Genomic DNA, 12,309 nt, shown 5'->3' with positions numbered 1-12,309 from the left:
TCTGCTCTTCTTCCTTGCACTTACTTTTTGCTCCCTCCCCCTATTCTTCTCTCTCTATCTTCCTGTTCTTTCACATATCTTTTCATCTTCTTTAACTCCCCTTCTTCTTCCTGCCACAGTCTCAACTACAGTGGGATGTGCTTGGCGTCGGACACTCAGTTCAGTGACTTCCTGGACGGCATGGGACCGGCCCAGTTTGTTGGAAGACAGACTCTGGCCACCACGTCGATGGGTGAGTCCATGTTAGTTTGAGTGAGCGGCCCAACAGTCCAGCAGTGGTTTTCAGATCCCAGTGTCAGAAATGTTTTGTCAATCATGAATTTATTTCATTTATTCATTAATTTACTTCCACATATTCCTCAATTGGTTCACAGATTTTATTTTTGACTCTGCTGTTTCACTGGGCCCCGCTGGTGGGTGGTGAGACACAAGTCAGGAGAGATATAGCTGGAAAAGTAGCCAATCCAACGTTGGGATATTACAAAATGTAGCTGGAGAGTTTGGATGCTGGTGACCATTGAGATGTGAACCATAGCCATTCTTCAGTGAAGCACAGACCTCAAAAAAGAGAAACATGATTTGTGTTGTGGAACACATCTAACGTTGGCGGCTGGCGCTCTCAGCCTGTAAGTGGGTCAACTTCTCCTGGCCCGGCTCCACCGCAGACCTGCTGTCCGTGCCCGGTTCCTGGACCCACTCGTGGTCATCTGCGCTTTTTCACGCTGGCACTCACACGTTTGTTCCCAAATTGCACGTGTGACTTTTAGCAGGAAAAGAACAAAAAGTTTTCAGGGATATGGGCCAAAAGCTGCTGAGTAATTGGCTGCTTGGCAAGTTTTGGTTACAAAGTCAGAACTTTCAGCTTCAGATGATGAGGAGATGAAAGAACGGGTGCCGCACCTGCACTTGTGTCTGCATGCTTCAGTCATGACTGGGATCTCTGTACTTTCAGGAGACGTAGAGATCGGACTGACGGAGAGGAACGGAGGGCTGGAGGTGGAGGTGGTCCAGGCTCGAGGGCTGATCATGAAGCCGGGTTCCAAAGGACCTCCAGGTAACCACTGACGCTAAAGTCACAGCATTCACGATATGTTTTCTCATTTTTCAAAGGGGAAAAAAGGTAACTTGATTATAAAAAAACAAAAAAAAAAACAGAAATACGAAACTAAATCCGTCAGTAACATTGCAAAAGGTACTCAGCATAGAGGTAAATGGAAATTTAAACAAACAAAAATAAATTAATACAATCAAAAATAAAATCAGAAAAAGACTTAAAACCAAACAGTATATACATGAAATAAAAAGTGAACGCAGCAGAAAAAAATGTCACAAATATGTTCAAATAAGTACAGGAAGAAAATAACATTGGATAAAACCTATGCCAAGAGAATAAAATATATAAGAAAAAAATCTAATTTATTTCAATAAAAATCAAAGTTAATAATAATAATAATAATAATAATAATAATAATAATAAAAGAAACATCATCTCAGCAGGACAAAAAAGACTGCTTGACTAAAACATTGTATATATAAAATACATTTTAAAACATCAGGCATGATGACAATAATGCAACATTTAGGTGAAAGGTGAACTTGGAGGAGTGGAGGAATGTTTTGGAGACTCTGTGAGGTGAGGTTAGAACGAATAACGTCTCAGTAGAGGAAGCTATTTTGTAGTGCAACTGTTGAAATAAGAACTCCAGCGTCTGTATTTCAAGGTGGTGGCACAGGCTCAGGTGGGCAGGGTTGAGTGACCCGGGCGGTGATGAGCTTGGTCGGACCCACGCTGTGACGTGCCGCTCCCAGAGGTTCAACAGCGCTGGCGTGACTTCAGCAATTAAAAGCCGAGCCGACGCTAAATCGATGCGTTCGCACACCGGCAGTATTAATGCGCCACGTGGACGCCGACCAGCAAAATCTTTACCGCCTGTTGTGTAACGCCGTCGTCCCGTGGTTGCATAATATTAAACTGCAATTGATCCAAATTGCATAAGAAGCAAAGAGCCTCATGAAACGAAAAATTAAATGCTTTAAGCTGGAAATAAAGTCGGAGGGATAAAAACCGGGTCAAGCCCGGACCGGAGGCGGGGGAAGGGTTGGTGGGATTTTGTAAGTGACAGCAGCAGCGATCTGTCCTCCCCTCGAACCCCCTCCAGGACCGACTCCTCTGCTCGTGTTTCAGCCGCCTACATCAAGGTCTACCTGTTGGAGAACGGGACGTGCGTGGCCAAGAAGAAGACCAAGGCGGTGAGGAAGTCTCTGGACCCGCTCTACAACCAGGTCCTGGTCTTCTCCGAGAGCCCTCAGGGGAAAGTGGTACAGGTGAGTCAGCAGTCAGCCGCAGTGACTCCTGGAGCTCCTCCTCACGCTGCCGTCCACGTGTGGGCCCCCTCACATTTCTGGGTTCCTCCGCAGCAGGTGGAGCGTTTTGAGCTCAGCGCCGCCGCGTAATTAGCCGGCTGACGCCTCCCTCTTAATCACAGCCGTCCTCCGAGCTCCATCAGGCTCATTCACGCCGGATAATGAAAACCGCTGAAATCAGCAGCCGCTTTTCAATTTGTCACTTCCCAATTTAGCTAAGCGACGAGCCGGCGGAGTGGAAATCAAAGCGACCGCCGCGGTTTGTCAATGATTCGATTCACGGCTCTGAAAATGTCGGCGTGAGCTCCTTCCTGCATTGTTGTCTCCAGCTGAAGAAGGTTTCTCTCCATCTGTCATCTCCCCCTCGGCTCCTCAGGGCCCGAAAGACCAATCATTCGTTGACTTAATCTATGGAGAAGGTCTATGGAGGAGGCCCAGTTCAGTTTGCCTTGCCTTGAGGATGTTAGCGGCTAGATAGTGCCAACTTCCTGCTCAGGTCCAGTCTTCAGAGGTCCACAACATGTGAGAGACACGTGTGTCACTGGATCAGAGAAGCTGCTCTCAGAGGAGTCAATGTCGAAGTTCTAACATCTTCGTGTTCCATTTCACTGGCTCTTATCCGAAAGAGATGGAGACTCACGTGGACGTTACTTGCACGTTTCTTTATTTTCTTGCGTAACTCTAGTGCCACAACAGCACCTTAATAATAACATATTCAACAATACACACAGAAATAGTCTTCACTAAATACAGGAACAAAGTAAATATATCAATATATTGGAGAAGTTACTCACAGAATCCCTTCAGGAATATGCCCACGTTCACCTCACTGCTCTCGCATTACAGGTCAAAGTCAAAATGAATGAACTTTCATCAGAATATTGAGGCATCTGTAATCACTTAAATCATCCTGTCCTTCAGAGACACACTGACGTTGGCCAGCTTCCTTGAGTTGGGGACAGTTAGCTTCACTGGCTGTGGTTTGCCGTGTGTGGAACCTGAATGACTTGGACGTCAACACAATACCTGTTGTTGGTATAAACTGGTCCGGCAGGCCAGAAACACGTGGGGTCTTGTATGAGCCACAAACCATTGTTCCTGCCTGAAGTGGTGTTGCAGTGGAGACCACCTAACCTGAGAGCAAGGCCAAGACTTTGAGGGTCACAGACCAAAACAGACCAAAACCGAGACCATACTGAAGCAGTTCAATGAAAGAAGCAGAGGACTGAACTTTGAACTCTCGGTCTGAGTCTTATTTAACGGTCTACTTGTGTCTATAACAGAGCTCATGATGGTTCGAAAGATGAGGAGTGAACCTTCAAACCCTTGACGTTGAGCGATCGTGCACATAAAAAAGCAGATGAGTTTTTCACCGATGTGGGTTCCACTTCACTCTTCACCTTGAGAATGAAATCTACAGCCTCAGTGTTTGATGTCTCCACTCGTAACACAAGGCACGACAAGAGACTCACAACTGGACTGGACAGGTTGCTACTCACCCAGCAAGCTTGACTTGGAGACCTTACTAGTGTCTTGATCTGCTCCCGAAGTGCGATGGCAGGTGTCACAAATCTCTGACAAACACAGTAATGGACTTGTGTGCCTCTGTGGAAATCACCTCCACACTCACACAGAAAAAACAAATCAGCATGTTAGCACACACACCTGCACATTGACAGATATCGATTACACTGTCCGTCACTTGACAAGATGTTGGGACGACTTAGAAGAATCCGATTTCACCGGGACACACAAGAAAAAGCTGCTACATTTTTTTCTCCAGAACCTCCAACAAACAAGAGCATCAGTTGTAGGCAGCCAAATGGCATTGTACTGAGATGTGGGTACATAACAAAAGCGACAGAGGGTCACTGTCCTGGGCAGTCTATAGTCCTGACCACACCACCAAGTGGGGACAGAACACAGTGGATGGACCCACTTGGCCCAATAGGCCTGAGGATTGGTGGCAGGTCAGTTGCCAAGACAGAGGTGTTGGATCAGGTGGTGTTGAGGGTGATCACATGATTCTGGGAGGTCTGCGGACTTGAGTTGACAGTTGTGTAGACAGAAGAGAGTTGAAGTGCAGGGTCAGTTTGATGTTCGCTGGGACAGTGAGATCCACTGTTCGTGATGTGATGTATCTTCTTTACAATACACGAAGGACCTCACATTCCCTCCACCGTCCTTTCCGACAGAGTTTTGTGTTTAACATGCCGGAAACAGCGTGTTGTGTGAAAATGAGGGTCAGGATGCAGGACAGGCTGCTGGCCATGCGTTGGGAAGGACGCCCGCTGAACTCAGACTTTTGGACCAAATGAAAGATCACTGTACAAGCGCAGATATAAAGCCAGTATTAGCTACGCTTGCCTCTGTGGGCGTCCTTGCAGACTTTGTTTTCCTCCTACCATTGAGAGAAGGACAAAAAGTGTGACAGTGTGACCGTGTAACAGAATCGTTTTTGAAGAATGGATGCATTTTGTTGACCACTCAGGCTGTATATTCACATGGATCTGGTGAGACGATCCTCATCCCGATACAGAAGTGACGATATGATAATTGTATATTGTGATGTGGGTAATGTTGCACTGAATGAGCTGTGAGGGGGCGTCTGTTATCAGCATTCTGTTTATTGCACCACATGCTACCATATTCTCAATCGCAGTCCTCAGACCGAGGCCGATGCAAAGTCATGGTGCCACATGATAAAGTTATGCCACGTTATTGGTGACAACAGCCACGTAAAAATATATATTAGTAAAATCGATCTACGACGCTTAATATTTCAAGGAGGATCAAGGTAAAAATGTATAAATTTGAAAAATACATGCACAAGAGACATACACAGGATGTGAACCAGCAACCTTGTGACACAGAGGCATGTGCTATAACCGCTATACTGCCGCCAAGTCACGTGACCAGCTGTTCAGGTGAGCCTTACATATTATGTAGGATGTGGCTCTTTTCAGCAACAGAGCAAAACAATGTGGCTCTTATCCTCTGACTGGTTGGCCACCCCTGTTTTAGTGTGTCAAACATTTTCACATTGACCCCTGCAGGCTGATCATGATGTTAGGGACGTTCTCTGTGCTTGTCTTGCAGCTGATTGTCTGGGGGAACTACGGCCGAATGGACCGCAAGTGCTTCATGGGCGTTGCTCGTATCCTGCTGGAAGAGCTGGACCTGAGCAGCGTTGTGATCGGCTGGTACAAGCTCTTCCCCACGTCCTCCATGGTGGACCCAGCAACGGCGCCACTGATCCGCCACTGCTCCCAGATGTCGCTAGAGAGCACGGTAGGGCCCTGCTGCGAGCGCTCATAACCCTCCCAGCGGGCCGCTGTTTTTACATGTTGCACCTGAGAAGTGCGAAGACTCTGAACACGGCGGTCTCAGGTTCCCTGCGCCCACGTCGGCCCTCTAGGGAGCAGGTGGGCCGTCCGGACCCGCAGAGGGACTCCCGGCACTTCCTGATCGTCTTTTGATATCGTCTCACACGCTTCTTTTGTTGTCGGGAAACTAATGCTCCGACGCAGGAATGTTCCCTTTGATGGAAACCTACTTCAAAGGAGGACTCAGTTCTGGATGTGATCACGCCGCCGGGACCAGAACTCACAGAGGACTTCAGCTTCATCACCACCTCCATATTTGTTTCTGTTCATCGACCGATCCCTTCAGCTGGAGGTCAGAGGTCGGAGGTCGGAGGTGGATCCTCAAGAAGATCATCTTGTTGGGATGTTTTTGTTTCTCGCGTCTCACTGTTGTCAGATCACTGGTCACAAACGTCCACGTGACCTTCGTCAGTCATTAAAACGTTTAATGAAGTGACTCGATAATGAACACATAGAATTCACCAGAAGCCAGAATTCAGTTTTCTTCCTGAAACGCAACATCTGGCTCACAAATGCAAACCTAATCTTTTCTATCTAATCTCCTACATCTAGTCGTAACTTACTCATTCACTGACTTTTGTCCTGTAACCAGAACTATCTTTACTGTACGAACTAATAGATTCTTTTCAATTCTGTCGTTGTGAAGAATGTTTCACCTTCAACGACAAACTTCTGGAAGTTTCACGCTGCTCAGTAGCAGGACTCAAACAATGAAATAGAATCGTAGAGTTAAGACTTCCAGTCACACGAGTCGTGACATGAAGACTTGCAATGGTTTAAGCATATCATCTCTTTTTACTGTAAAAAAATTATTTACAGTATGTTGCATTGATTGTTTAAACTCCCACCATGTGACCCCTCACAAATGAACAAGCTTGTCAATAATAATAATAACAATAATAATAATAATATGTCTATTTTCAGCATTACTATTATCATATCATTATTGGTAACTTGGAAACTTTTGGTCGGAAGATATGCAAGTTTTACATTTATCATCTTTCAACAGACTTTCTTTCTTTCTTTCTTTTTTAAAAATAAATTTCTCCATTTAAATATGCATTTATTTAGAACTAAACATAAGCATGCAAATTCTTGCTATTATGATGTTTAGATGAACCCAGACAAGGTAATTATTTTAGTGTTTTTCGTTTCAAGAGACATTAGTCGGCGGTGTATTGTTGTTATTGTGTCTCACTCCCGCAAATTGAAATATATTTCTTAGTCGTGATAAAATAATCTGATATGAAAATCATTGTGAGGAACAATGAAAGCAATTTTGGCAAAAAATACGGTACACTTCCGACAAAGGAAGTCAAATACGAACTGACAAACATGACATGCCTCTGAGGCACGTACCACCAACATTTAAGCTTTGTTAGATTCCATGTTCTAATTTTACTTCCATCACCAGCATCCATCTAATAGCAGCTTGTACGACGCTAATCTCTGCCAACCTGCGTCCCCTCCGTCGTCCACTTCAATTACAGACCAGTGAACGGCGAGTGACAACGTGTGACGGCGGTGTTCCGGCTGCTCAGAGAAGCTCTTATTCCAAATAACAGCCGTGATCCGCTGAGACACCCGGTGATTAACATCCACCCGGAGGAAGCAAAGGCAGCGCTGCGGCACAGATGGAGAGAGCCAAGCAGAACATATCAATGTTGTGAATCACACACCACTTTATTTAGCACTCATACTTGTTCACGTGTACATAATCCAGTCACGGCGTCGCCGTCATCGTTCAGATGATAATAATAAAAAAGGGTTAAAGGGACTTTTTTGCTAGAGCTGAAGAATGTAGCGCTAGCCAGTAGCATCTGCATGACTGATCCGTTTCTTATTTGGTCAAACTTAGCATGAGCCGTTATTAGCTACCAGCTGACAAATTCTGTTGAATAAGAGTAAACGTGTAGCTGTTTTTCTTTGACAAATAATGCAAATAAGAAGAAGACACCTTGTTATATGACGATAAATATTCGCCTTGAGTTTAAGATTAATAAGAGTATTGAATTGTTGAAACCACCTGGGTCATATGTGACTCAAAATATATATTTTTAAATTTTCGATAAACAAGTTTGAGTTGAGTTATGTCGTCATGAGCCATCTTGAAAACTTCATTATAAATCACTCAAAAAAAAAAAAGATTCCTCAGGAGTCTCCTGACCTTCATTGACCTCTCCATGTTATAGCGTCAATCGAGTGTCATCACTTCCGATCTTACACACACATTGTGCGTGGAGGAAGTTAAACCTGGTCAGTGGGAGGAGCACCCCGTATCTGACTTGTTTTCAGTCGATGAAACTCACTAAAGCAATAAAACATGAGAAAGTGGAGTATATAAAAATAACGTCAACACTTGAAAATGTTGTCACAGTGTTGTAGAGGTCATGTTGCGTGACGTTTCAGAATCATTCCTGCCTCTGCGCTAGATGTGGTGTCACAGGTGGGATCCTAAGACCCGAAGTGTTCAGCTCATCCACTCAATCTGAGAGTAGCCAAGTAAATAAAAAAGAAGAAAAGAAAGCAACGATTGGCAGAGTCCAAGTCTCTTGCAGTTCCAAATAACTTGTCTGTCCGATTCTCCTCCTTGACTTGTCGTCCTTGTAGTTTTCGATGTGAAAGATGTAGAGTCTCAACATGAATCATGGCTGCGGATGTCCAAATGTAAACTTTATGAATATATTACGTTGTGTGCCGCGACCTTCTGAATGTCACCATCTGTGTTTCAAGCTGCAGCGCCCTCTTGAGAACCATGTTTTATCCATGTTCTGTCACTCAACCCCGCCCCTAGGTTTCATTGATGATGTTGTGATGTCGACCCCAGGTTGTTGCTATCTTGCTCAATATGTACTGTAAGACTTTGTATCACTTTGTCTGATGAGTCATACGCGTCCCAAAACATTGAAATCTGGGTCCGTTCATTTATTAATAGAGCTTGTTTGCACACTTTCAACCAACGACTTTACATGTCGGAGGCAGTGCTGCAGCACGGAAGTAAAACCGGGTCAACAGGCAGCGCAAATGAAATCAGAAGGACTCACTCTGATGTGTGGCACTCACATTGTGTCTAGTTTTCAAGAGTTACTGAAGACCACATCCTGTTGCGTTCTCTGACTCACTCGAGCACAGACTCGGCAAATTCAGGACTCCCACTGACATGGGCGCCGCCTAGTGGACACTAGACATGTTCACGAAACCTTATCACAAATTCAATGAGTCTGAGTCAGTAAAGAGTGACTCTCGAGTTCAGAATCTGACACAGCTCTTTTCACATCGCAGCACATGAGCGTGTTTCCTTCTAGCAAATGATTTGAATGTCGTAACTAAGACTTTTCTGTGAATACTTAGAAAAAGTGTTGTTTCTTCATGCTTTTGGTTTGTCGAGAAAAGATTGTCGTTTCGTACGATGAAGTGTCATCAGCTGCACATTTGAAGATCAGACATCGTGTTGAAACGCCACGCCTTGTCCCACTCTGTCCACGAGTTTATCGCCACCATGACGTATGTAACAGAAGTGTTGTTTTCTTCGCTCCCACGTCGATGGTTCGTACCACATGAACTGTGTAGAGGCCTTAAACACTCGGTGTTCACTCGTCAGGGCTAACCAACTGAAGATAAGAAACGAAGCAAATGTTTTTCAGCTTCGATGTTTCACGACATTTATCAACTGGAATCTTGAAGAGTTGATGATATTTGTGGTCCTTCTTGGATTTATTCAGTCAATAAAGATCGTTGATTTACACAGCTTGTTTTCGTGTTTCTTTCCCCACATGAACCTGAGAAACATTGACTGGGACTTTGTTTGGAGAAGACCAGGGCTCTCAAACTGGTGGGTGCAGGTTTTTGTTCCAACCAATCAATAGGACACAGATCAGGGATCCAAAGACTGGCATCAACTGATGGTCATTCACCGTGAGTTTAAGTTTAATAAAACAGGTAAAGCTGTTGAAACCCACTCAGTCTCAGGTGACCTCAAGAAGTACAAAGTGAACCTTTCTTTTTACTTTTTAGACAAACATTAAATTTTTCGAGTCATGTCATTGTGTTACAATGACTCGTCTAATTATTAATAAGTGTTATTGTGGAGGGCACCTAACTCAAGACAGAGGCCAGAGCATAGTCCAAGACGAAGACCAATGTGGAGTGCAAGACCAAAAAACAAGACTAAAAATAAATCGAGAACTAAAATGCTTTCATTGGAACAAACTCGTACTTCTGTCTCCAGTTTCCTCTCAGGGGTGTCAGGTACAACACTGTCCAAAACAGTACTCTGGGGCCACAATGGATGCTAGTGATTTTTTTGATGTTGTTCCAACTCAACTGTCACACTAAAATGAGATGTCTGAGGACTGTAATCCGTAGATTGTCAGCCTGGTGCTGTTTGTGTTGTGGAATTTCCTGACTTCAAGAAAAAGAGAATTGTCTTTTATGAATATTGATTGAAGAATCTTTGCAAAGAGAGTGAGAACACAAGTTCACAGTATGAAGTTGACACTCTCACTGAGGCACTCTCAGCGAGCATAGACACTGGACGGGAAGGATACACAGTAACATTGAAGATAACAAGCAAGAATGTAGCAACAACCTTTGAGCAGTCTGGTACGACCAAAAACATCGAGGCAGCCTTCACCACTAACTTTCCATTAGTCTGAACAATGACAATATTTTTCCATTGCACTTGTTGTCACCTGATAGGTTAAACTTGGCAGGTTGGAAGAAGCTCCACTGTGGCCCTTTCCGGAATAGTTTGGTGACCCCTGCGCCACAGTGTGAGCGCCTACTTAAATATATTGCCCAGCACCCCAGACTAAAGATGAATCTGCAATGTAGTGACCAAACACAAATATTGATTCCCTTACATATGTGAGTATTTTAAAAACCCTCCCACCTTCCTAGCACCTTTCCCACGCTAGCAGACCAATGACCAATGTCACCTGTCATTGTAGGGCTCAGAAGAAATTCATAGAGGCCACATGTGGCCCCTGGGCCACACCTTGACCATGGATGCACTTGTTATGCCTTAAGATTTCGATCGGAGTTGCAGTAGGAATGATCTATTTTAGTACTTTTAGGACTATATCTTCGTCATGTGTCCCTGATTTGAGTGGACAGAGAAGCACATTTCTGATTCCTTCGAGTCACATGTTGGCACGATGGAAATGAGATCTACCTCTTTCATTTATTTTGGGAATGAGGACTGAAGACCAGCGGCTGATGAGAGGAGAAATGATGTGAGTTGAGTCATGTGAACTTCAGTAACCTTCTGCGGAGTGAGGGAGGAGTGGAGGAAGACAAAAATGGCAGGAGGAGGAGAAGATGAGGCGCCGAGGAGCGAAGAGGAAGAGGACGGACTCATTAGTTTGACAGGAGCTGCACAAGTCTGGGCCTGATTTAATCTCCCTTTGTCTCTCACTTTCCCCTTTGCTTTCTCTGCTTTTGCAATATTTCTTCCTCTTCTTTTAGTCCTCCCATCACTCAGCATCATCTCCTTCCCTCTTCTCACTCTGGCAGACGCCCCGACTCCCTGGCGACCAAACTGATTGGCTTGTATTAAAGTCTCTCCCTCTGTCTCACACACACACACACACACATGCTCATGCACACTGCAGTTGTGTGGCAGTGAGGGAGGTCACACTGGGCAGACACAATCATGCACATGCAACACAATCGCACACACACACACATATGCTTGATGCTCACTCACATTAACAAACATGGACTCTCTGACACACATGCACACACCAGACCACATCATGTAACACACACACAGGTTTGTCACGCTGTCTTTGTGGGGTCCGCTCATTGCTATAACCCTTTCCCCAGCCTCTCACCCTAAACCGAACCATCCAAAACACACAGCTAACCTTAACCAGGACTCGGAACCCAATTGTAATGACTCAGTTATTTTGAAGTCTTCATCCTCAAATTGAGGCTTTGACCTTGTGGGGGCCAGGAAAAGGGATGGAGCCCCAAAACTGAGTCTCACTTGGACAGACAAACTTAAACACACACAGGCACATATTCTTTCAGTTTTCTCTCTGAGGCACACTCTTACATACAGTCTTTCACACCGTCTATGACACACTCATGCACAAACACAAGCTGTAACTTTGAATCGCTGTTTAAACTCAATTTCTCAATCTAGCGCCCCCTGAGGCCCACCAACATAACATTGTGTTTCCAACCTGCCATTACTCGTCTTGTTTTGCTCTGTGGTGTATGTAAAATTCAAATACTCATTCTAATACTACATGATTCCTTTAGCTTCAGATTTCCATGATGTCCTTCACGACCCCTCAAAGAATCACGGGATGGATGACCCATCACTCATCTGTGCAGTTGGACGTCACAGAGCCATGTCTCAAAATATTTTCCTGTGACATGAGAAGATATGTTGCTGACTGTTGGGGATAGCGATGTGTTTTTCTCTTTCCTAAGACCTGCTACAAAGGGATGTAGTTTTTTTTTTTCAAGCTACAAACTATAGTGCAGCCGACAGACGACAGGTCACTCCTCAGCCGTCGCCTGCAGGTCAGTGTGACGGCTGGAGGAAAGG

General features: G+C 44.7%; 1 protein-coding gene across 1 annotated transcript in view; it reads left to right on the top strand.

Annotated features, from left to right (window-relative positions):
* Window positions 1-9,480, top strand: part of rims4 (regulating synaptic membrane exocytosis 4) — a 28,094-nt gene extending 18,614 nt beyond the window's left edge. The window contains exons 3-6 of the mRNA XM_053867949.1: window positions 120-232; window positions 953-1,054; window positions 2,186-2,325; window positions 5,464-9,480. Of these exons, the coding sequence (XP_053723924.1) occupies window positions 120-232; window positions 953-1,054; window positions 2,186-2,325; window positions 5,464-5,682 (574 nt within the window). The 3' untranslated portion in view covers window positions 5,683-9,480. The remainder of the gene's footprint in view (window positions 1-119; window positions 233-952; window positions 1,055-2,185; window positions 2,326-5,463) is intronic.
* The last annotated feature ends 2,829 nt before the right edge of the window (window positions 9,481-12,309 follow it).

Source organism: Synchiropus splendidus, chromosome 6, assembly GCF_027744825.2.
Source record: "Synchiropus splendidus isolate RoL2022-P1 chromosome 6, RoL_Sspl_1.0, whole genome shotgun sequence".
Classification (NCBI taxonomy): Eukaryota; Metazoa; Chordata; class Actinopteri; order Syngnathiformes; family Callionymidae; genus Synchiropus; species Synchiropus splendidus.
This window is presented reverse-complemented; position numbering and strand designations above follow the sequence as displayed.